Consider the following 26,953-nt stretch of genomic DNA (forward strand, 5'->3'; position numbering starts at 1 on the left):
TTTCGAGGGAGGGGGGAGGTCGACCGACGTTTTTCAGGGGAGGGATAGTGTTTCTAGGGTTTTTGCATGGGTGGTGGACGCTTTTCCGGGGAAGAGAGATACTTTCGAGGGGAAAGGTGGAGGAGGTGCGACGGACTCCGACAAGATGTGGGGGAGGTGCGACGAGCTCTGGCGAGGTGGTTGGGCAAGTTCCGGCAAGTAGAATGGTAGTGGCTATGGTGGCTAAGAAAAGGGAATGGAAAAGTCTAGGGGGGTGGGGAATCAATGTAGACTAAAAATGGGTAAAGGGAAGCAAAAAAGTGACAAACAAACAACAACAAAGGTAATGATATCAATTCATTCCGATTCCCTTTAATTATTAACCCCAACCAAACGGCTCCTTAATACATTTGCTAGTAGTACATTCATTTAGTAGGGTTTTTTTTATTTTTTATCATAACATAATTAAGGATGATGTTAATAAGACTGTTTGTACAAAAGATGTTAAAACACCATTGCAGATCCAAAATATGCACATATGATTAAGTATGATCAAACAAGTTTATTACAATGAATGACCATCGAAAAAATATCAATTGACAAACAAATAGAATGGAATTCCAATGACCCCAAAAAAACCTTGCTCTCGTTGCACAAGCAAAGCAGCCTCCCACACTCTCAAGTCTCAATCTCAAAACTTGCTGTTATAAACAAAAGAATAAGAAAAAGAAATGAGATAAAAACAGACAGCAAAAGATACAATTTATACAACAAACCACCTCATCAAACCATTTTAGTCATCTAGCTGCATTAGTACATAATATACACCGCATTCGAGAGGAGTCTGACTGACTTTCACCATTCTCTTCGTCATCAAATTCATCATACTCAGAATCAAGGGAACCATCCTGAGCTTCATTCTCATCGCTATATGTATTGACTGAATCCATATAACAAGTCATGTGATATGCATGACAGCAAAAGAAAATGACAACCGAGACATTTTGGATGGAAAAAGGATCAAAGCATATGCAACATCTGCCTCCCACCCTAGTCTTGGACTTCAAATCCATGTTTTTGAAACTTGGTGGTTTTGCAAAGGACTCTTCCATCCTCTTTTCATCTCTCTTAGTTCTAGCCTCATCCTCTGTGTTATTCATATAAACTGCATGCCTTGCTTCTTTGTAGTATTTAACCAAAAGATTGACGATATCAGCCTGTTGTTCCCACCAAAACAACCAATAATTTCAGTGCAAAGTGGAGATAATTCAAACAGCAAGGCTACTAAATTGAAGAATTACCTTTAAAATATCATTACAACCATGTCTGAGTGAGGTTTCAGTTCTATAGTCAGTTATGATTTTGACCAATCGATCCCTGAGCCTGTAAACATATTATGAAGGATTAATAACAACTATAGAGATTAGTATAAAGCCGAAGTACTTTTTAGATATCTATAATAATAATATTGGCTTTTTTGTTGTAGAGCATCTATATAAAATTAATTTTAAGATATGCTAGGACCTCAAGCTCACATATACAAATTTACCAAAACAATTGTATAACTTTTGTTTATACATGAATTTTACTCTAATCCTAAAAAAACTTCAATAGGTATGTATACGTGCAAAACCATGCAAAACACAAAATTCTTCCTAGCGAGAAAAGGAATTCTAAAGTTCAATCAGTCTAATTCATTTTATCATTAAGCATTAACGACCCATTTAATAAAGTAATAATAAAGATGGTAATTGAAATAAGTTTATATACTTCTTAGTTTCACTATAGTTTCACCATTTTGACCATGCACATTTGTTAATACTACACCTGAAAGGATACTCGTACCATTATCTTCTTTAATCTCTACCATCTAACACTATACAACAATAGTGTACATCCACTCCTTAAACAAGACTGCAATTGTAGTGCAGACATGATCTTCATGCCTTTTATCTTCCCTTCATTTTGATAGGTCACTTTTATTCAATTTAGGCCAACTAAGATCAACTTTTGGGGTTTTCAAAAAAAAAAAAAAGATCAACTTTTGGGCTCACAATAGATGTGGCTTGGCATATTCCAAACCAATCCATTCCGAATTTACATCTAGGTCCTTCATCTCATTTTAACTAAACCAAGCCATAGCTAGAATAAAGGGAGCAAATATCTGCCATACTCCACCAACTGCGATCAATCAACAGATTATTGAAGCAGCAAAGGGGGAAAAGGCGGAGACTCGGAGTTATGGTTACAACCAATACATAGAGAGTTTTAACTTTAAATCATCACAAAGATATTTTTCAGCTTGTAACTCCATGAACTCCTGCATCTGCAGCTTCAAGTGAACCTAAGAGAGTAAGAGCCCAGAGTATCATCCTTAATATCCTAGCCATCCTAAAGTATTACATGAACCCAAGAGTACATATTTAGAGCCAGTGAGCCCAGAAAATAATGCTCCTTACTCAGATTTTGAATGACATGGTTCATTCAGCCCCTTTGGCATTATATGATTCAAATGATAACAGGAACTAAGTGCATGTCTCACTCTTAGAACTGTTCTATTTTAATTTGTTAATAATGTGAAGTGCTGGCAAGAATAGCTAGATTTTGTTTAAGTGGTTTAGTTTGTCTTCAAATAAAGCTGGGAAAACGGTATGATGATTTTAGTTATTTCTAAAGGATAAATTGAGTATTAAAAGACTAGCAAATTTAGCTTTTTTTTTTCCCTTGAATGGGACGAAATGATCATTTGAATTAATCGGTTGAGCTTAGATTACTTGCGTTAATTACTTGATTACTGTACAATATTATTATTCAGAAATTATGGTAAAAAAGAGCTGGAAATAAAAGAAGAAATAATACAAGTACAAATGTAGTATCAAACAACCGACCAACATAGTGAAAAGAATTAACCTAGTTATAGCCAACTAGTAATTACTAAATTGAGTTGCACTTATAATAAAGTACTTCAGAGAGTGGATGTAATTAAACCACCCCTTTATCTTAGAAATGAAGACTTTTGATACCTAGAAAACTGATTCATGGATTAAGACAAATTGTTTGATACAATATATTGTCCAGAGAGAGGAAGCTAATTTGTGGTGAACTCAAAGGAGGGAGGCTCTTATGCAAAGAAGCTTTAGGGACTAAGTTTTACCCAGCCTAAAAGTTTTAGGAGTTTACTAACTTGAGAATGAGAGTGTGTGTGCGGTGTTGATGATATTATTGTAGGAATTTCAGCTGTTAATGTGGGTGTATGGTAGAACAACCCATCTTAATGGGATTCAGGGAAGAGAGCATGAAGGGAAGTTCTCTGGAGAAAAAAAAAAAAAAAAAAAAAAAGAACAGAAATGAAAATCACCAAGGGAATGATAAGATACCCAAAATGAATGGTGACTCAAGTTGAGAGAAACAATCGTTAACCCCAATTAGAGAGCAGATGGATACAAAAATGGGGGAAAAAAACTAAGAGGGTCTTTCACTGCAAGAGGTGTGACAAAAAACATCCAGGAAGAGATTGTAAGGTAAACTTGGGGACTCGTCGTTTCAGTCATAAATTAGGGTACCGTGGGTACAGGTGCCATAAAAACACTCCTGGGGGATCCCCTCAAGCAAGGTTCCTCAGAATGGAGAGCAAGGCTGAAGTAATTCCAAAACTGGGAACAAAACTAGCCAGCCTAAGGGTCGTGCATTCGAGATGAATAGTCATGGTGCTGCGTAAAATGTATGCTTCTGCTTATTTGTATTTAACCTACTATAATTTTATTTGATTCAAGAACGTCTCATTCTTACATTATCAGTTTTAAACCTTACTACTAAACCGTACTAGGTTGCATAGTAGTGAATTTCCTATATAGCTAGGGCAACATTTTCTTCCAACATGGTTGAATTTGAAAGGAAGGATCTAGATGTGATTCAAGGAAGGATAGTTGGTTGAATACCAAGCCTAAATTAAAAGTGAAACCCCAATGATCTTGGTTGGCCCCAAAAGATTAAAAATGACTTACCAAAAGCAGGGAAGAAAATTTAAGGAAAGCCACCTTTAAGTGAGCTCATAGTTAGTGCTTAGAACTTGACCCTTTACCAAAGCTATATATTGTATGGCTCCGACTGATATGAATGAAGTGAATACCTAACTAGATGACTACTTAGCAAAATATTATATAAAACCAAAGTCCTCAACAGGGCGAGCACCAATATTGCTGTTGAAGAAAAAGATAGGAGTCTTAAGGTTGAGCACTAAGTAATGTAACTATCAAGAACAAGTACACCCACCTCCAAGAATAGATGATTAGCTAAGGGGGTAGGAAAGGGGGCATATTGTGATAAATTTAGAATGTGGGAAATAGACATTTGATATTCTCAATACTGCTTTTTGGATGCGCTATGGTCATTATGAGTTCATCATAGTAACGCCACCTTTCAGTGTGACCAACACTAGATTCTTCAACCATACTTGGATGAGTCTGTAGTGGAAAAGAGCATGAGAGGCATTTGAGGAATGTATCGATGACTTTGACAGAAAATCAATTGTATCTCATACTCTCAAAGTGTGAGTTTTGATAGATAAGGTTGCCTTTTTAGGAATACTTCCTCCATTTTTTTTTTATAGTTAACACTTCCCTTAAATGGTAATGTCACAATAATTGCAATAAACTATAAAAGAAAGGTTTTCATGGTAAAATTGTACTATTACCTTTTTTAAAACTCATGGCCCACTTGATTATACTTCTCAGTTCTAACAACCCCTTAACCCCATTTTAAGTGTATTATATCATGTGAGGTACACTTTTCTTAAATACCGTGATAAAGTGTGTGTTGCAACTATAAAAAAACGGAGGAAGTATAATTTTAAAGGAGGCATGTTATGGAGATCCAACGAAGGTTTGAGCTGTAAGAAGGATTGTAAAGGACTTTTCAAAAACTTCCAGGCCTATGACTAATCTAATGAAGAAAGAATCTATATTTGTGACTCTAGAATGTGAGGACTGAGGAAGCCTTTCTAAGGAAATGGGATGACTTTGTTAGCTTTTCCATATGGGAGAGCACATGTGTACGTATAGTGATGCACCAAGTATGGATTGGGATGTCAATTGATGCAAAATAAAAGGGTAACTGTATATGCAACAAGACAGGTGAGGCTGTATGAGGCGGATTACCCAATGCAAGACTTGGAATTTACTGCTATAATGTGTCTTAAAGATTTGGCGATATTATAATAAGACCTGAAATTCAGTATCACGAAGGAAAGACGAATGTGGTTGCAGATGCCTAAAGTACAAAGTCTGTGATGATACTGCAAAATCAGTTAAGTGCAGATTTTCAAAGATGGCCTTGGAAGTTATGGAGCATGGAAGAGTGGAGAAAATGTTGAATGGTTTGCATATCCAAGACTTGGGTTATTTAGAAATCACAGAAAGGTGGCCTGAGGATGAGTAGCGAAAGAAAAATCAAAAAGGCAAGTTTTGAATTTTTAAGATATTTGATGATGGGATATGGGAATTGCATATGATGCTGAAGTGGAACAGGCTAAAAATGACAGAGCTTACTAAAGACATACAATGATTCACACGAAACGCGGTCTGAAAACCATCCGCATAAGGAAGATCAGAAAGGGCCTTTATATCGAATGTACATCTACATTTACAAGTACTACAATGACATAACAGTACTAACCTAGGTATTTCCAGTCCATCAGGCACAACATTTACAATATGAAGAGGATCAAGGTTGCCAACAGTATTTTCCAGCAACATTCCAACCTGCAAACAGGAAAAGGCAAGCATGTGAAAAACAGAGACGATGATTGTTTCCCACATAAATGGTTTAGGGGAAGGAATACAAAAATATTTATACCATTTCAGGCCTCTGGGTAGATTGCTTGATCAATTCTTCCCAAATGTCATCATCATTCTGCATGCTAGCAAACTCTAAAGCCTGCAAACAATAAGAACATAAGCACCCACATGAATACAACCCAGACACACACCCTGACAGTCGCACACATACATATATTAATCTGTCAATACATAAATAGCAAACTGCAATGTCTGATGAAAGATAATTACCTCTTTTATATCACCTAATTCATTGATGATAACAGCAAGGGCTTGTTTCGAATTTCCCATTCTTCCAAGAATGAATGCTTTCTCTTTCAGGAGACCTTTTCTCACACAAAGATCATAGGCCTGTATTCAACAAGAACTAAATACTTTAATACCAACTCTGATGTTCTAAAAATTTGATTTAACTGCTTAATTGAATCTGCATACCTTCTCCAGTGTATAATGTTGACTGCTACGAAGGAAAGTAAGTAGCATTTTTGTATCATAATCTGCATATAGCTCCACCTATTAGCAAAAAATTACAAAATAAATAAATATATAATGACAGACGCTCAACAAGTCCAAACTACAATACAGAGAAATATGCTCTAATGCTCTATCAGAAGAACATGAATGCATGAGTCAACTAGGAATTTGAAATTATATAGTGACTAAAAATGCAAACATCCTGAAATACAGAGAGCAAAATCTACTTAGCAAGAGAACTAAACCTGGCTAAAGGACTGTAGAGCAACAGTCTGACAATCATGATTCATAAGTGAACTCCTGGTGAAAAGGCTGAGCAAGGTTGGGGTCTAAAGTTTCCTGGTGTAGATTCCGCTACCATAAATTCATTCCCCAAATCCCAAGAAAAAGGGGAGGGAAAAAAAAAAGGTAAACCAAACTTAATAGCATAATCGCCAGGTTTAATATAAACACAACCTGAGTGTTTTGACACTATATCGTGCGGCGCACTCTTTCCTATCAGTAAGCAAAGGTGCTACCCGTATGAGGAAAGGGGGCTTATGTGGTGTCTGATTATAGAAGGCACATTCATACTTATCAGCAATAAGAGCAAAGACGAGCGTCGATTGGGGAGTTTGAGAGCGCACAGCTAGCACAAACAGGGCCAATAAAATAGCACAAGCACTAAAGCAAGGCAACACAGGATAGGAAGCTTTGCTTCTCATTCCCTTATAATTACTCTCTAAGAGCTTTATTTAGAAATTACAATATTTGCCTAATGAACACTGGATTGGCAGTAACATAATAATTCTATCTGAAGCCTAAAAACTTTAGAAAATGTCTAAGAATGCATTAAAACATGAAATGGAGAAATTGATTCCAACAGAAAGCTTCTAAGGCTTAAGCATCCTTAAGAAAAATTATGAACTAAGCTAGCTAAGGAATTCAGATTTTTAAATCATATCCATGATCTCTACAATACCTGCATATCATGAAAATCCCTTCCAGCATGAGGACTGGCCTCAAATAGAGCATGCAAGTACAAATACAAAAAGTATCTGGAATCACACTTATCTCCAGCCTTTAAAAGCTGCGACACTACATCAGGTGGGGTAATCAGATTCCTTTGCTGGATCAGCAAGGATGTTGCTCGTTTGGTATCAAGCATCATCAGTTGGACAACCTGTGACAAACAAAAGAAAGCTTTAAGTAACAATATGCAAATATCCAGGGATCTATGACTACCAAGTCATATGAAAATTGTGCATCAGTGAAAATGTCTACAGAACATGTATAGTGGAATCACAAAAATAGTAATGCCTTCCTATGCCAAAAGACAATCATAACGAAACAAATTACGCAGTGGGACTCAAAGTCAATATCAAAGCTCATGATTACATCACTGTACCTTTTCACGAACAGCAGCATGCAAGTTATGCCTCTCAATGAAGTCGAAAACTTCTGGTTTCAAAAGCTGCAAAAAGAGGCGCAATGAACATCCTTACAGCACAATGTTGCATGTTCAGCATATCTGCAAATAGGCTTGGAAAAAAATATATAGATCTACACACTTACATCAGCAAAGAATGAAAACGCTTTCTCATTTTGCCCAGTTCTCACATATAGCTCTGCCAATGCCTGGATATTTGGCATTGTTGATTAGTAACAATAAGAATGAAACACACCATATGTGAATAGCATAATATACGAAAACAGAGGGCAAGAACAAAGAGAATGACCTCTTTCAGATCGTCAGTCATCAAAGAAGCTCTAAGCTGAGGCTCTATCTCTGACAAAACAGTCAGGGCAGAGTAAATTGATCGTGGCCATGACTTCACAGCTGATAAGAAATCCTTGTGGTACACAGGATTCATTGCAAGAGCCACTAGGGCAAGCTGGATCACAACAAAGGTAAAATCTCTAGTACATGGAAATCATATCAACATTGCAGCAAATTTTGTGGCACAACAAACCTCATATAATGTATCACTGAGTTTAGGGTTCTCAGTTGGCATGTAACGGGCTAAAGATGGCAGCTGACGAAGCTGAGCAAAGCGAATAATCCATCTATGAAGAGAAACCAACCATCAATACCAAGGGAAAAAAAGTAACACAATGTAATATAGTGAAACCATAGTTACCTTTCCCATGCTGAAGCAGACCCTTGCAGCAATTTGGGACATAAAGCTGCAGCTTCACCATATCTTTTCTCAGCAAGTAAATGCTCAAGATACCTTGATCCCACCTGTTTACATTCACATGAAGAATATTATACAATGAACTCACAAGAGCTTAACAGTGAAACTAGATGTTAAAAAAAGTCAACCTTGAACACATGGGAATTTCAGATAATCAATGTATACATGCTAGATATAAGACAGAACTGTTTTTGTATTGAACAGACAGTCCAATGCTCGCAAGAAACAAACAGAAAGGGCTTCAGGACTCTAGTTTCAGAATCTTACAAAAGCTACTAAGATAAAAGCATACACCAGAAGCAGAAAGTCGAAATAAAAAGAAAGTTTTCACAATAAAATTTCATCACCAACTCTGAGATTACACCACTGCAATTCAGTGGTTTCACAAGAACAAGGACGCATGAAAATGTAATGACAAGGAGAACAGCTTGTGAAGGAACAAATGCCCCAAAAATATTCAAGGCTAGTGAAATGGCAAGTAACAAGAATTATTCCAATATATAGGGCACAACTTGAACAGCCCTATCGCCCCTATGGAAAGCTTCAGCTTTTGTCATGACATGGTAACACTTGAGACTTACAGAAAATACAGACAAATGCTGGCTTACTATTGAGGATAATGGCAAAAGGAATCATCTTTCCCTCGGCTTTAAGATGCAAACATTCCTAGTCTGAGATAGCCTATTGCAGCCAATTGGAGGATAGACGCTTCAATAATGCACCTACTTGCCTCAACACAGCCTCGCATTGTGGCATTCCTTCTTCCAAGGTAAATTTTATCCCCAATCATGATTTCTTTTATTTGACATGCACAGGTTCAGCAGCAAGCCACCAATGGTATAATTGTAGGACTTAAAAGGTAAAACATCTTATAGACAGAAAATATAACACATCCAAGTTAATAGCATTTGCTAGGGAAAGAAGAAAAGTGTAAAGAGAGATAATGGCAGTGTGGAGACTATAGACTCTGCGGAGAGCATGAGATACAGGTAGGAAAAAGGGAACATGAGAATTATCTAAAGAAAAATTAGAGGGAAAAAAAATACATAGACAATGCAGTTCAAATTTTAAAGACAAAACTGGTAACATGGTCTCCTAGGTATAATTTTTTATGATGGATGTGGGAATGTGTTAGAGGAAAGATGTGGAGGAGGTCGGGGGGACAAGACTCCTTTGCTTTAGGAGACTTTCCTTGAAAATAGGCCAATTAAACTGCAATGAGGCTAGATAGATGGATACCACTCCCATAATACTATATGATCTGTGAAGGGAAATACCAACCTCTTCGAAAAGTTCTTTTCGTCCATGTGTTGCCTCAACTTCGGCGAGAGCTTTGTCATACCACCCATGTTCAAGAAGCCAATTGATATGATCTTCAGCATCCCTTGTAAATAGTCATAAATCATATCAGCTAAATACTAATTTAATTCAGAATGGGATGATAGAGCAATGACTGGTAAAAAAGAAGGAAAAAAAAAAAAAAAAACATAAGGCAATATAGAGAGGTAGAAGATGTTTTGTAGGGTCCTCCTTACTGGGTTCCCCAGTTTCACTTTTCAACAGCACAAAGCAGAAACAGGATACACACTAATCTCGATAGGCTATTACTGAATCCTGTCAACCTACTACTGTCAGATAAAGTATCAAGCAATCAGGAGAGCACATAGCCCAAAGAGCAATCAGGAGAGCACATAGCCCAAAGATCATTAATGTCTTGAAATTCTATTCTATACCAAAATTTTGTCTGACATGATTCAACAAGTAGCTTAAATTCCATTGACATAAAAGTCTAAACTAGTTCAAATTATTTCTAGATCTTTCCTAATTTAAATACAATGCATATAGCAACTATTGAAATGCACCAAAAGCACTGCAACGGGAATCAAAGAGGTCAACTTCAAAGCAGTATTACTTGCAAGCAATAAGAGCCATCATTTTACATTCTTCTTCAAAGGAGATATTGAACAAAGCAGACAAAATTTTACAATGAAGGCCATCCACATCCATAGCATATATGACATTCGTAACCCCGGGATAATCTACTGCAAATTCCTTACTGAAGAGCCCTCCACATTTTCCTGGTTTGTAAATGTCAATGCCCCAGAGCAATTCAAAAGTTTAATATGCCATTCCGAGTACAAATTATGATCCAAAAAACTAGCAAAGTATGAACCCTGAGTACAAATTAGTTTGGATTAGCTTAGAGCAATTATTCAAATTTTAAAACCCACTTGCAGATCGTACATACGGACTTACATGTTATGCAGTGGGCCAAGCCAAACTCATGTATAAACATACCAAGCTTGAGCTTGAAAGTGGCTCATTTAATAAGAAAAAACAATTAAAAATTTGAAAACAATAATTCCAACTATTGTCAATTTGTCAGCCTTTTTTAAACAATCCCAACTTTCAATAAATTAGGAACAGCCCCAACTTTTGGGATGACTTTCCGAATCTGTCCAATAAAGAAATAAATAAGTAAAAAATCGCAGAAAAAATTAATCTTTCAACTGAACTGAATTTCACTTAAATTCCCTTTACAATCCCTTTGGGCTTTGGCCATTACAACCCTCCATTTTCGCCCCCTCCCTTCATCACTATGGCTCACCACCATCTCCAGCACAAACGCACCTCACTAGAATTCATTGATTATAGATCCACCACTGCCCCTTCTTTGACCTTCTCTCCCTTCACCAATTCACCCTCCTCACTGCTGCCTAATCAGCCCCTCTTCCTCATTAACACAATTGTCCCCTCAAGCCCCCACGGCCGCCATCATCAAACAAGCCCCTACTGTCTACTTTAGACAGCCACCATCCCTCTCTATCTATGTACTCTTCCCTGAGAGCATCCATGCCCCACTTTCTCTCTCTTCTTTTTCATGAATCCCTTGATCCATCTGTCTCTCCTCTTTTTTATCAAGGAATGACATAAAAAGAATAGGAAAAATTGCTCCCATTAATCTGAACTTTGCCTCGTCCGCCAAAAATAATCCCAACTTTCGTTTATCACTCCCAACGTTAGGGGGTATTAATTTCTATTGCACCCAAATGACTTGCAACCAGTTAGGGAAACATTGTTGACTTGTGATTAATTGCACACGTGACGCATCATGATAGGCTTAAAAAAAAAAAAAAAAAAAAAAAAAAAAAAATAACAAAACAAAACAAAACAAATTAAAAAAAAAAAACCCACGCAAAGCCACCTCCACCACCACCACCCTCAATCGCCAAAACCCTAACCCCGGCCCTCAATTTCACCTGAAAACGGTCGGACAACCCTCGACTTCCACTAAAAACCACCGGCCTTCCTTCACCACCCATCCCTGGAAACAACCTTAGCATAGTTGTTTTCGTGGCTAATTGACGGGGGAAGGGGGTGTCGTTTTCGTGGGAAGGGGGTGAAATTGAGGGTGAGGGAAGGGAAAGGGATGGATTTCGAGGGTGAGGGAGGGATGGGCGCTGTTTTCCGGCAACGGGGGAGGGGTTTTCGGGGGTGGGGGAAGGAAAGGGATGAATTTCGAGGGAAGGGGGAGTGCGGAGTGCTGGGCGGCGGATCTGAGGTTTTTGGGGTGGTGTTCGATGCAAGGGAGGGGTTTTTGGGGGTGGGGGAGGGGTTTTCGGGGGTGGGGGAAGAGGTGGGGTGGCTGGGTGGCAGTTTCCGATGGCGGGGGAGGGGTTTTCGGGGAGGGGGCCGAAATTCCGGTGGGGTGGGGGTGTGGTGTTTTGCGGGAAAGGGTAGGGGGCTGGGTTTGGTAGTTTTTTTTTTTTTTTAATTTTTGTTTTTATTTTTTTTCTTTTTTTTAATTTTATTTGGACCTATCACGTGTTGACACGTGTCTAGGTAACCTGCTACATCAGGTTGGCTGACGTGTTGGGTGCAATAGAAATTAATACCCCTAAAGTTGGGAGTGATAGATAATAAACGAAAGTTGGGATTAATTTCGGCGGATGAGGCAAAGTTCAGATTAATGGGAGCAATTTTTCCAAAAGAATATATCTTGCCCAAATTACTAAATAGGCCCAGATAAAGAGGGAATTGAGCTCAAATTACTGCTCAAACCCATTCATACGTAGCCAAGCCAAGGACATAGTGGATTAAAGTCATTAAACCAATTTCAAACTCCAGACTTTTAATCAAACCAAGCCAAACCTTACAAATTCTCTTCTCCACTCGGATAGCTTGTGACCAATCATTCCGTGCACTTCAAAGGCTCACATAGCCCACTTGTTCTCACGGATGTTCTTTTATGCATCCATGAGTAAATAAGACAACTTTTAAGCAAATTGGGGTAAAGCAGAAAAGATTTAGGAAATAGGAATTCTTTTTCCCAATTTTCAATGTCATTTTAGTCTATAGAAACAAAGAGCGCACAAGCAATTGAACAAATCAGAAAATACAAAGTCACCCCTTAGCTAGACAATACCGTTGGGTAAAATCAGTTTCTTCATATGCTACCAGAAACATTGTTGGAAGTCTGTTTCTGGTAGCATATAAGGAAACAGACTTTCCTCAAAAGGAAAAAAAGACAATCAGTTTCCCTCAAAGCTCCAAAAACAGTCTTCCAACAGTTCCAAGAGCTTTGCCAAACACTAACTAAGAAGTATTGTCTTCATATGCTACCATCTTAGCAGCCAGTTAGAAAACCCATTACACCCACTTATTTGCATCTTCTAGCTTACTTCATTTTTTACCATTTTCATTCAATTAAATACAAGTTGATCGCCATAAAAGGGAAGAAGCAAAAAGAATAGAGAAAGGAGAAAAAAAGCACTTACATGTGAAGCATGTAAAACAAGAGATGAAATAGAAGATGAAAGAGATGAAAGAGAAGATGTGAAGCATGTAAAACACGGGGAAGGAGGTGGTATAATAAACTAACCTTGGTTTTGCAATTACTATGTCTTTTGGGGATACAACATAGTATAGTGGCTCATCACCTGCAGCCCATTGACCATTAGTATAGTTGCTCCCTGTAATAATAACAAGTCTTAGTCCAATAAAAAAAAAATGGCATTCATACTCAAGTCAAATAAAAGGCATGAATAGTCCCCTCCCAGCTACTTAAGTCCCTAACAGGGAGCCTCCACTAATAACTCCCTTCTTCCCTTACCCAAAAAAAAGGACGAGAAAATAGAAAGAAAATAAATGTGGATGATAAAAGACTTAATAAACTAAACCTGATAGAGGAGTGTGTGAGAGACAGTAGTCTTTTGCTTTATAATGTTCAAAACCATGAACTGGTAAAGCGTCAGTTGCCAGCTCATCATTAGTCCATGTAACAATGCGTACTTCTGGCCTCTGTGCATTAGCCTGATTAGAGAGCCAAAAACATCAAGCATATCACTGGCCATGATCCAAGACTGATTAGCAGAAAAATAAAAGGACAGTAAAGCATTACAAATCCAATGCTAAACTTACAAAACTGTCAACTTCATAAGCATAAGCATACAGAAAAAGAGAATTATTCCATGGATGAGAAATATGTCCATGTTATTTTAAAAAATAAAAATAAAAATATATCTGTTCAGCAGTAACTAGACAATACAATTTTATTCATTAAAGTAACTGAATATCCATTTATTAGCTACTTTGTATTAGCATAACAACAAGAAGTTAATAGCTACTACAACAATTTCAAGCACCTTTTTAAGCGTACCATACACTTCATTGATGAGAATGAGTGTGTCTTTCCAGACAATATTAATGTACAGGTTAATTATAGCTTCTGTTCTTACTTTCATAAACCACTAGGATAATTGCTAAAAAATTACCAAGGCAGTGTTTATTCAGGAAGTTTAGCTTAATATACCATTTACATTTCTGTGTTGTGTGAAATTACATTTCTGTGTTGTGTGAAACCATGATGTAAATACACCTGTTAAATAGATCTGCTGCACAAAGCACTATCAATCTGATCACAATTATTCACAGTGAAAGTTACAAAAGTCCTCCCTCCATCAAGATTATCAGTACTTATGTGTGCTACCTCGTGACTTCACACCTAAAATACTCCACAACCGACCGAATCCCGATCAAGATCTAATACAGTAAAGAGATCTCTATACAACCTCTCCCTAGAAGCCCAAGTTCTTAAAACAAGTACCAGCAGTTTTAAATGACAGGCATTAAGCAACCAAAACAATATCAACATCAAACACTTAAAAGTACTCAAAGATCCAGATCCATCAAGAAGAAATACCTGACGTGATGGAGCTGTACTACTAAAGTCCTTCTCTCCATCTTCCTCTCCAGGGACATAGGCTAGAATAGCCAAAAATTCACCAAATGGAGCAATGCCGGATATATAATAGTTTGTCTGGAAAGATGCAACAATATCCACCTGTTTTGAGCTTGATACATAAACAGGCTTGTAAGACCCATTGGCTCCTACATTCTGATTTCCCCTTAGAGAAGCAATCTTCACTGATGTGCCCCAACCAATAATCAGAAGTGCATCATCCTGAATTCAGCTAAATTTAGTAAGAAAAAGCATGAAGTCAAAAGTTGGGACACAAATAAACAGGCCTAGATTGAAACTAGCAAGTATTTTTATCATGCTAAGTACTGAAAGTAATAATAGTTCGATGACAACCTGCCAAACTAGGTGCGGGAGCAACAGCTCAGGATGTGGACTTCCTCGTGGTCTCTCAATAAAAGTGACGCGCTGATCATTGGCAGTGTCATAAACCTTCACGCCTGCATCATTGGCCCAAGCAATGAAACTAGTCCTCCATGCCACTGCATGTATTGGACCTTCGCCAGAGTGCAATACCTAAAATCAGAGCAAGCATAAAACAAATCAAAAATGCATCAATTCATTAATTGTAACTATCATAAGCCAAAAAACAATTCCAAACCTGCTCCTGATAACCAAACCACTTCTTAGCGTAGAATATTAATTGACCAGCTAATCCTCCAGCCACAAATCTTTTTAATGATTTTCTTGCATAATCAGGATCGAGAGCTATTGCCTTCATTGGTCTATGATACTCAAATTTGCGTTTTTCGTCAGTAAAGAGACTGCTTATAACAATTGATCCATCGTCAGAACAACTCCCAATATATTCGCCATCTATATCAAAATTAAGGTCATTTACAGCAGCCTTGTGCGCATGAAATTCCTTTACCTGTAAAAGCCAATCAAGTCCTTTAAAATTGAAAATTCTTCAAAATATTTTATCTGGATTTTCTATCTCAAGAAGATAGATACTTTTTAAACAGAAAGCGAAGTAGCAAGTAACAAAGAGAAGCCTCTTGAGTCTTGAGTATGAAAATATCCCTCACCGTCAAGGGGCAAGAAAATTAAAAGGGAGATCGACAGTTATGATTACCTCTGGTAAGATTATGAACTTCATAAAGTCCATTTACGATGGAGCTGATTAATTCACCATCTTTGGTTCTCAAATACTATTGACTTAATCAAAATTACACAGTAAACTGTCGCCATCCTTATATTGTGAAGTTCAAACAATCCATTTACGGTAATAATGATCATGGCACTTTGGATACCCCGCTTCGGGCGATATCCTTACAAGATTACTATGGTGACGTGGGTCCAACTGTTAGTGTTAAATATGACAGGAATGTAGATTACCCTCATACAAAATATTCCTAGGAAAAAAGTTATTGACCTGAAACTCCAAAATTAGATATGTATACAAGTGATACAAGGCTTTCACGATATAAGAGAGTTTGCGTCTTACAAAAAAATTATAGGAGGGTTTGTTTTGTTTGAGGATGAGAGGAAGGGGGAGAGGAGTACCTAGGTCACCAAATTCTCATCATGTCGATCCAAGAAGATTACAGCATAACGCATCTATGGTAGATGCAATAAAAAGAAAAGTCAATGTCATGGACATATAGCAAGTTTCTATCTGAAGTTAGACATGAATCTCCTATATTAGAAAAAGAACACACCATTAAGCAAATTCAAGCAAATGCAGGAAATACTTCGTGAGAGAGTAAACTACAGACACTCATATTCTAATTGTATTACCCCCGCTTTAGACTTCTAGGAGGAGGATAATTTGAATAGCTACACCGACATGACCTTCTCGATACCTATTTCTCCATTGTTTTTTTCTCTTCTTGAAGCAGATGAACTGCAACACAATTCAGATGAAAAATAACACCCAAGACCACCCATCTGAAAATTAGCGTATTATTGATTAAAACACTGTACAATTCAATGAGCATCGTTCTCAAATACCAGGTAAAAATCAATCTTGCACCAATCGTCCTAAATTTCTAGGTCATTCTAGTAATTCACAAGTAACTATGCTATGACAATAATAGAACAAGTTAGTCAATTTTACTCAATGAGCAAACAACCTAATTTGAGAATAATTAGAAACACGCTAAATTCGATACGAAAATGCTAAATTGGACACGAAAAACAAAAATAAATGATAAATTCAACTCATCATCCAATTCCAAAACCGGTTAAAATCAAATCCCTTAGACCAGATAAAAGCACAAAATTGGGGAAAATTAAGAAAGATTGAGATGATAGGAAAATACCTGATTTCCGAGAAAATCAAGCAAATGAACGGCACCACAATGAGTACCAAGCGCGATCATACGTTCAGAAACAGCGATACAAGTAGCGGCATCGGTCGATAACAAAGAAGATAAACTGCCCCCCATTCTCTGGTACTTGAGCTTCGGTTCTTCTTCTTCAGAAGCTGCTTCTTCTTCTTCTTCTGATAATTCTTCTTCTTCATCTTCTTCTTCCTCCTCCTCTCTTTCATCGTCGCCATCGACGCCATTTTCCGAAGGAAAAGGGGCCATCTGGAGAGGAATTGGAGAAGGTATGATTGAAATCAGCGGATTGAACTACGAAATTGGAGAATTATGGAATGAAAAAGGATGAAATTGAGATCGATGAAGAAATAGTGAAGTAGGGTTAATGGAGAAGTGCAAAGGAAGAAGATGATGATTATGAAGAAGAAGCCATTGATGTTCTCTGTTATCAGGTTAGTTTCTCTCTCCTCTTAAGAGAAGGAAGCTGGCATGTACAGGATGAAATTGAACGTCGCCCTTTTTTTCAGATTGATTTTGTTGAGAAAGTGATTAAAAATCAAGTCGGATTCAAACTTTTATCCAAGCTGTATTATAAAAAAAAAAAAAAAAAAAAAACTTTGGCAAAAAAAGAGTTAGATTACAATTAGGTACTCAATTCTTGCTTTTTTCACTTTTTAGGTACTCAATTTTTTTTACTTTGTTTTTGGATACTCAAAGTGTTTTTCAGGTGAACTAACTCACCACTAACTCATCACTAACCATACCTAATTAAAAAATTAATATTTCTAAAAAAAATAAATAAATGCATTAAATTTGACTAAGAAACTAGCCGTTATTTTCTCTATTTATAAGGCCATGAACCTGGCAGAATCACCATTGTTGCTCAACAAAATTCATCCAAAACCATTTGTCCCTGATTCAATTTCAATAAAAAAAACACCAAAAATAGGAAGACATAATCTGTTTGCACAGTTTGAACACCCAACATGGAGCTACACCTTCTTCAACACAATCAATTTCATTTTCAGCTCCTCCCTGCTCCATTCTTCGCTAAACATGAAGATTTACCATATTTTGAAGTTAGGCACTTCAAATGCACAACAAAAACACACACAACACCACCAATTTACCATATTTTGAAGTTAGGCACTTCAAATGCACAACAAAAACACACACAACACCATCAATCACACATACACAAGTTCACCAAAACCTACCCTGTTTTAGTGCAAAAAACATAAAAACTAATCCAACCCTTGCGCAATGTAAACAACATGAAATTAACATTCAATAACAACACAAGCTTAATCCAACAACAAACAACAACAAAGCAACAAATTTAACACAACCATTCTACATCATTAATCAGTTCAAAAAAACCCCCAAAATTTCGAAAACCCTAAGTCGAAACAATCATCAACAAATGGGCAAAAAATCCAAAATTTATATCAAAATAACAACTAAAACGATGAGAAATTGAGCTTACCTCAAAAAAAATGGCGGCTAAAGGTGTAGTTTTCCCCGAATCGAGCCCAATGTGCGCGTTGTTCTTCGACAGTGACGCAACAGTGTTTTCCTGATTTGGAAAGAATAAAGGGGGAATAACAGGGGGAATAAAGGAAAAAGAAAGGGAAAGAAATGGGTGACCCGCGTTTTTTTTATTCGGGTGGGGCCCACATGCTCTTAACCAAAGGTACTAAATTATTTAACCCAAGGTACTGAATTCTTTGGCTGATTTAATTTTTTTTGGCCGGATTTCTTAACTCAGTACCCAAAAGCAAAGTAAAAATAATTCAGTACCTAAACGGTGAAAAAAGGAAGAATTGAGTACCCACTTTTATGCTTAACTCGCAAAAAAAATGTTTGTGAATTTTTTTTCTTTTTTTTTGTTAATTTACTTCATCCGTTTCTTAATATTTGCAACACTTTCTCTAAAATGAAAAAGTCACAATACTTGCAACACACTATGATTGGAAAGTTTTTTTGAGAAAAAAGTTGCACTATTTTCCTTACTTAAAGTACACGGCCCACTAAATTATACTTTTACCAACCTCTCACCCCATTTTAAAGTATATTATATTAAACCATGTGAATCCCACTTTTATTAAACAAAAACTTTTGCATGCCCCCGATTTACAATAATTTTATTGTACATCGAACATTTTGCGAAAAGTGACCCTTTTTTCTTACAAAAGTGACCCTTTTTTCCACAAAAGTGACCCAAACTTTTCACAAAAGTGACTCTTTTTTCATAAAAGTAACCCTTTTTATCCACAAAAGTAACCTTTTTCACAAAAATGACCCTTTTTCCACAAAAGTGACTTTTTTTTCCCACTAAAGTGACCCTTTTTTTTCACAAAAGTGACCCCTTTTTTCACAACAGAATTAAGCTACATATGCAAAACAGAGTATCAAAATCAACAAAAATAAACACAAAAATAACAATAGTCATGAAAATACAGTACAATCACTCAAACAAATTAAAAGTTGCCACCGGAACCACCACTAGTGACGCCGATAGCGCTGAAGCCATCGCCGATTCCACCATTTCTGACCATCTCACCAAGCAAAGCGGCGACGATGACGACGACTCTTTCTTCGAATAGAAGCTCACTTTACCTTCTTTCGACTTCAAATCTTCTCTCTCCACTCCTTGCTCAAAAAAATCATCCAAAAACTTCTACAATTGTGTAGAAGAGAAGGAATCTGAACTCAAGAATTGAGGGAAAATAAGATGAAAATGGAAGCATATGTAGAAAAGAGAGAAAGTAAAGTATGAACAAGAGAGAGAAAGTACCATATGAAGAAGAGAGAAATTAAAGTAGAATATGAGGAAGAGAGAGAAAAAATGTTTGTACTGTGAAAGAATTTCTTTGCCAATTGGAAGCTCGTGTACTGTGAAAGAATTTAGTGGAGTAACAAATTTATTTCCTATTTACTACCGCCGCGCCATACAATATATTTGTGTTCACCGGGTTTTTTAAAAAGTTTGTGTTTATAAAATACCGTGAAAAAAAGTGTGTTGCAACTATTAAAAAACAGAGGAAGTACAATTTAATGCGTCTAATTTACTTAATTAACATGGAATTCATAGACATGGAAAGTACAAAGCAACCAAAATATTCTTGGTTGGATCGAGATCTACTATCACCCCTAGTTGCATATGTTTATATTGTGAATATTATTATCACTTTTAACACCAAAATAAAAATAAATCAGTAGTTCTTGATACAACCACAAAATGGTTACAGAATTTGTTAAGGTGGTTACATCCAAATTAGAAAATTAGAAATATAACTAACCAAAATTAATTTATTTTTGTCAAGCATCAATGCTGAAGAAGTACCCTACAAAACTATCCTTTAAATTATACACATGCTTCTTTGAATTAGTACAATTTCGGGCTATTGTTGACTATACAAAGACTACTGGAAAATTGCATCAAGAGAGGAGGTTTTAACCATTTTTTATGCGGTAAGTAATTCTTGCCTAGTTTTATTTGTAAAAAAATAAATTTAACTGATTCATACATATATTATCAAATTATAATGTGCAAGGGATCATACCATCTGGAGTGGTGATTTCCCTACAAACATGGTGCATTCACAAAGGAGGCCATGTATGTGTAGTTGTATTCCAACCTGTGTAAACCATATTAGTAGTTGCTATTATGGCTGCTCTCTTTCTTGGTGATCAACTCTACTCTGGAAGGTGAGTTATTCTCTTAGGATTATTAAGTAATGCATGATCAATCGTCTTTCACATTGTTTCGACCACGCATTACAAAATAAACTTAGGGTCTGTTCTCATTGACTGAACTCAGCTGAACTGAAATGAACTCGGCTGAACTTAACTGAACTGAACTGAACTGAAATGAATATTTTATAAGAGAAGGAAATTAGGAGCTGAACTGAACTGAACTGAATTTCAACGTAAGAGAACATGCCCTTAGTTTTGCAATTAGTGGAGTAGCTTAAGTTTGATCAACTCTCCATCAAATTTGCATCTTTTAATTGTATATATTAGAAAATTCTATCTTCAATTACTACCTTTTTTTTGTTGTATAACAGCTTTTTACAAACATTCTTAAAAGTAGACATCACTATATATCTTCATTCATTTCTCAATAGATGCATCACTTTAACTTTTCACATTCTTTATAAACTTACTTTAATAATATATACATTTCATTATAGGATTAACCCTTGTCGCATAGCTCCTATATGTTTAGAAACATATAGGATGGAATGCTGTGATTATTGTGAAGTTGGTGTAAAGTAGTGGGCCCAATACTGCCAACATGTATGCTTACATGTATAACGGAGCTAATCTTAGAACGGGAAACGAAATATTGAGCGGGAAAAACAATAGGCAAGAAATAATTTCCTCAGTTTGTTTGTTTTTTTTTTCTGGTTTTGTTCGAATAATTCAGAAAAGGGGGTGGAGTCAATTGAGGAAGATGAAACCAGTATTGAATTCGCACGTTGATGAAGTTGAAGTTGATTTGGCGGCGAACAATTAATTTTATACTCTAATTGAGAAGATGCGAAATCGTTTAGTGGATATATTGGGTGTCGATTTAGCTGAAGCCATGCATGAGGAAGGTGGTCAGGGCTGCGCGAGGGAGCTACGGTTTGATACTGAAAATGTGAGTATTTGTAATTGTTGTTGACTATCTTTGTCATACGCTGTTAATTATCAATTGAATGAACGAATTTGTCGTTAGGGTTTGTCGTGTGTTCATATTGTTGGTGGATCTGTTGTTAAAGAGTAATGGGTGTATAATTGTGGTCATTGTGTGTTGAATGTAGCTGTATTAATGTAACGAATTGATGTTAATATGATGAATTTGTATAATTAATTATGGTAATTTGACAGTTATTGGTTTTGATAAAAATATTGGATATGGGAGCTGCTTCTGTGTATTTATAGGGGCTTGAAATATCAAACACAGTAGAATTGGTTCATGATCTGGTATGTTATAGTTACAATCTGATTCATATGCTTAATATCAAAGACTGTAGAATTGATTTTGTGATTTTGTTTGTTAATGGTGGTATGTGCAATAATATGTGATCAGTGTAGTCGCTTTGTCAATGTGTATTTATGTATAGTTTGGTTTATTGATATGTAGGGTGTATGTGTTGGACTTGACTTTGAAGATTATGAAGAAGAAGAAGGTGTTGTTGGTATAGGAGTTGAGCGGGAATTGAGCAGTAGTGATGAAGAAGGTGAAGGAGTATTTGAGTATGTAGATGAGGTTGAGAGCGAGGGAGATGCTCAGGGATTAGACCACGACGAGTTTGAAGAAGCAGAAGAGGTTGTAGGGGATGTAGGTGCAAGTGGATCAGGGTTTACAACTCCCAAAAGGACGGGGATGTTTCAGACTGTTTTTGGGGAGGAGGAGGAGGAAATACCACCCCCTGCGGTGGGCATGGTATTTGGAAGTTGGGAAGAGGTAGATACCTATTTTTGGAGATATGGTAGACAGAGGGGGTTTGGTATTGTTAGGGCAGCAGCTGGGTGGGGGAAGGTGAAGAAGGAATTGGGAGAAGGAAGGTGTTGTAAGCAGAAAAGGAATGCAAAGTGGACATGTGAGTGCTAAGGGAAACCTTCAAGGAAGCGTAAAGTAGATATGCTAAAGGAAGGTTTGGCACATGATGAGGAAACAGCTGTGAAGCGGAAATCCAAAAAATGTGGTTGTCCAGTTGAGATATATGCTAGTGTGAATGAGGATGGGAACTGGGTAATTAGAAAGCAGAATTTGGAGCATGATGGTCATATTGTTACACCTAGAAAAGCGAAGGATGTATCGATGTTTCGGAAGCATGAGTTGCTGGAGAAGAACAATCACTTGGTGAAGCAGGTTCAAAATGCGAACAAGTCTAGGGTTAAAACATCCCAGATGTATAGTTCTTTTGCACGTGAATGCAATGGAGTGGAGGAGATGGGTTTTACTCAGAAGGACTTGGAGAATGCAGTGGCGGAGAAGAAGAAACTTCAGCTTACGGAGGGCGATGCTAATGGGATGATTGAGTACTTTAACAAAATGAGTTCAGACAATCAAAATTTTTTTCATCTTTGTAGGTTTGGGAAGGATGGTGCGTTGCAGGATGTTGTATGGGTAAATGCGCGTAGCAGGGCAGCATATGAGGAGTTTTGTGATGTAGTGTGTTTTGATAGCACCTACTTGACTAATAAATTTCATCTTCCTTTTGCGGTATTCCTTGGGGTCAACCACCATAGGCAAAGTATATTGTTTGGGTGTGCCTTAATCTCTCGGGAGACTGCGGAGACGTATGCGTGGGTTTTCAGAACATGGTTGCACTGCATGGGGGGTAAAGCTCCTTTGGCTATCCTTACAGATCAGGATCCTGCTATTCGAAAAGCTTTACGCGCGACAATGCCTGATACGTGCCACAGGTGGTGCATATGGCACATTCTTCACAAGTTTGGGAAGTACCCAGGGAAGCTTGAGGATTATGATGCAATAAAGGATGAGTTGGAAAATATAATCTATGGGAGTTTGGAAGTTGATGAGTTTGTTGATCGTTGGGAGGAAGCAATTTTGTACTACGAGTTGGAAGATAATGAGTGGCTTGAAGGTATGTGGTGCAAATTGTATGCTACATGTTATTGTTTCAGCTTGTGTGATAATACGTTATCATAGTCTCACTCACACACATAGTCACAGTCAGATTCATGTTGAGATTGTATGTGATTGATACTCGGATACACCATTGTTTATGACAACAGGGCTGTATGAGGAGAGGCACATGTGGATCCCTGCGTACTTGAAGCATTTCTTTTGGGCAGGAATGAAAACAACGCAACGATCCGAGAGTTTCAACCATTTTTTTAAAGGATATGTTGACAGTCACACGACCTTGTTTGAGTTTGTTGTTCGGTACTGTGATGCTATGTCGATTAGAGCGGAAGCTGAAAGAATAGCCGACTCAAACACACTGCGTTATGTCAGGCCAGTAATCACTGATTTCCCAGCGGAGTTATTATTCCAAAAGTGTTATACGGACGCCAAATTCAAAGAAGTGCAACGGGAGTGCACTAAGATTTTGTATTTGCGCTGCTTGGATCAAATCGAAATAGGGACTACTATGGTTGAGTTTGTTATCGAGGATCGTATTTGGATCAAGCCTAAGTATGCAAGGAAAGAGGAAGTGACGAAAGCACGGAGATGCTATAGGGTGTGTTTTGACAGGATCACATATGAAGCTGTATGTGATTGTAAACACTTTGAGTGTCGTGGGATAATTTGTAGGCACATGATCCTAGTGTATGACCTCAGTGGGGTGACCATTGTTCCTGAGAAGTACGTTTTGCGTCGTTGGTAGAAGGACGTGCAACGGAAGCACACACGAGTTAAAGTGGCATACCACGATCCATTGAAGACAGATGAAGTGAGACAGTATCACAAACTTATGGGTACTTATGAACCCATTTGCTCCAAGGCTTCCACTTGTAAGGAAGGTGTTGAGGCTGTGGCAGAGCTTTTGCAATTGATGGATGTCAGAGTTGATGAGGTTTTAGCAATGGTAGCCAAAAAGTGTGAAGAAGCAGCAAAAGCAGCAAGGGAGAGTGCTAATGCTGCTGAAACTGAAACAGCAGCTGCTATTGACCGCACACCCTCATCAGTTGGACAAAATAGTAGAGGTGAGGGTACACACACACCTGGGGTACAAGGTTCAGGATTGCCAAACACTAGCACACCTGGTAGTGCTTATGTAGGAAGTTGTGAAGGTTCATCCCCCAGTGTGATTAAAGACCCACCCTTGCCGAAAAAGAAGTCACATCGAACCACGAATGTAAGGTATCCCTCTTGCACAGAGAAAAAGGGAAAAGAAAAGGCTGCCACCAGAGAAAAAAATGTAGCAAGGGCAAGAGCAAAAAAGGCGGCAGCTGTTGCGGCTGCCCAAACACCTGTGTCTTTGTCACGAAATGAATACATTAGATCGGCCGGAGGAATTTAAATGAGGGATGTTGATGGGTCATTAGGGTACTTCACTAGTAGGAGTGGTAACACTTGTGGGGTTTTTGCTAGTCTACTTGGAGTAAGTCCTCCTTACAACAGTATGGGTACCCCAAGTTCCCATCCCCTCTTGTAATTGTGTCTCAAATAATGACTGGATTACGTATTTTTTCAGGGTAATTGAACCCTAGATTTCTGTTATTTAGATATATGTATTTTTCCTGATATAAGGAATGAGGATTTGTAATTTACTCTTTCTTAATATGTTGTTTGAAGGGATTACTAGAAAAGGGGGGTATGTAGTGGTACTTTATGTATATCAATATTGTACCACTCATCCTCAAATGGCACAATTGTTTTTGGTACATAGTACCAAGTATAATAGTTTGAAGTAACGAGTTCTGCTACTCCATATGAATGGTATCAATTTAATACATCAGAGTTAAAACATTTTTGAGTAATGGGATTAATTCACAACAATCAAAATATAACTTAATTTGAGTAGAATACATCAGAGTTAAAATATAAACAACTTGTTCAACAGTACCATACTGAAACTAATAGAATGTTCAAACTTGTTAACAACAAACACTAGATGATATTATTTGCAACATGAATCAAAAGGCATATACACTAGATGATTAGAGGTTATCAGTCGAATTTTTCTATGGTGGAAGTTGAGTGACCGTAATCACCAGATCCTTGGGCAGATACCTCTGGCAACCAATGATCACGCACATGATACAGAGCATAGGGTAGGACGTCTTTGGGGCTGTCGGGGCTCCTCTGCCGTACTTGCCATTGTCTTGGTCTCGGCCTGTTTGGTGGCACGTCCTCTACCGGTGGCTGCACTCCTCTGCCAGTTGCACCACCAGCCTCTATGGGTCCCTGTCCAGCAACCGTTTCCCCTCGTCCAGCACCTCTTCCACGGCCTGCTGTACCACCACGCTGAGACACCATCTTTGTCGCTGTAGTCTTAGCAACCTGGGTGGGTCTTTTTGTTCCCCCCAACCTGAGAGGGCTTTTGTTGACGCTTCCGGTCTGTGCGACGGGGATCTCTGCCTTCGCCTTCTCAATGCTAGCAATGGTCATCTTAACATCGTTCAACTGAGCCTGCAATGCACTACATATGAACTGATGATCGTTTAATTGGTCTGTTAGCAACTTCTCCTTAAGTGGAGGAATTGTGACTCTACCATTGGTTCTTTGCCTTTGTTATTCTTCACCATTGTTGAGAAGAAAAGAAAGTGTTTTGACACTTAAAAAAAAAACAAAGACAGACGAAGAGAAGAAATTTGAAAGATCTTTGAAGAAGAGGAGGGAGACAAACAAAGAACACAGAGAAAACTAATGGGAAATAGATTGTTGAAATGGGAAATTGGAAGTTAAATAAATAGAGTGGGATGAGGAAGTTATTGGATGATGTCATAAACTCTTCAACTTCCTTTTTTCAGTTTTCCCTATGTCTGTCTTCGCGCCATTTGATGTGAGGCAATTAAATACGTACCATTAATGTACCCAATTTCAAGATGGCACATTATTTCGTAAGTTAAGTACCACTACAATTTTTTAAAAAAAATAGGCTACATACATTGTTGACGTGGTTCATCAAATGGACGGTTGATTTTCCAAAATAATCACATATTAAGTGTCCCTATTACTATGTGTTACATCTTGTTTTTGTACATCATTTTTAGATACCCTGTTACAGTAGGGGAAAAAAGAAAAATGTTTACAAAAAAAAAAGGACCATGACATATTAACCCCATCAAATAACTTCCCCCAAGGACAAGCGTGCGTCACTCATATATCGTTTATCCGTTTGTCGTATATCATAGACGTAAAGCGCGCAATGATTCATTACTAATCCGCAATGTCGATTCAATGTTCTTATAGGGATGTACTCCATGTCAACTTTGTCCTTAAAAACTCATCTACAAGTACTTAACTTAATTGCAATTGATCAAAGTCTAACT

The 26,953-nt window shown here is 37.5% G+C and overlaps 1 protein-coding gene across 2 annotated transcripts; it reads right to left on the reverse strand.

Annotated features, from left to right (window-relative positions):
* Positions 1-505: 505 nt before the first annotated feature.
* LOC145619224 (vacuolar protein sorting-associated protein 41 homolog) lies at positions 506-17,546 on the reverse strand. 2 transcript variants are annotated; one of them, XM_081673872.1, is made up of 19 exons: positions 16,988-17,546; positions 15,325-15,594; positions 15,060-15,239; positions 14,667-14,927; positions 13,645-13,777; positions 13,347-13,404; positions 9,746-9,848; positions 8,408-8,511; positions 8,240-8,333; positions 8,006-8,161; positions 7,842-7,904; positions 7,675-7,740; positions 7,249-7,449; positions 6,249-6,326; positions 6,045-6,164; positions 5,833-5,913; positions 5,653-5,738; positions 1,281-1,362; positions 506-1,196 (listed from the first exon to the last, which is right to left on the reverse strand). In XM_081673872.1, the coding sequence occupies exons 1-19, from the start codon at positions 17,255-17,257 to the stop codon at positions 777-779; spliced, it is 2,826 nt and encodes a 941-aa protein (XP_081529998.1). In that variant the 5' UTR covers positions 17,258-17,546; the 3' UTR covers positions 506-776. The 2 variants fall into 2 exon arrangements, with proteins under 2 accessions (XP_081529998.1, XP_081529997.1); XM_081673871.1 differs by having other exon boundaries at positions 13,347-13,437; positions 16,988-17,545.
* Between the last annotated feature and the right edge of the window lie 9,407 nt (positions 17,547-26,953).

The sequence above is a fragment of the Chenopodium album genome, chromosome 27, assembly GCF_948465745.1.
Source record: "Chenopodium album chromosome 27, dcCheAlbu1.1, whole genome shotgun sequence".
Lineage (NCBI taxonomy): Eukaryota > Viridiplantae > Streptophyta > Magnoliopsida > Caryophyllales > Amaranthaceae > Chenopodium > Chenopodium album.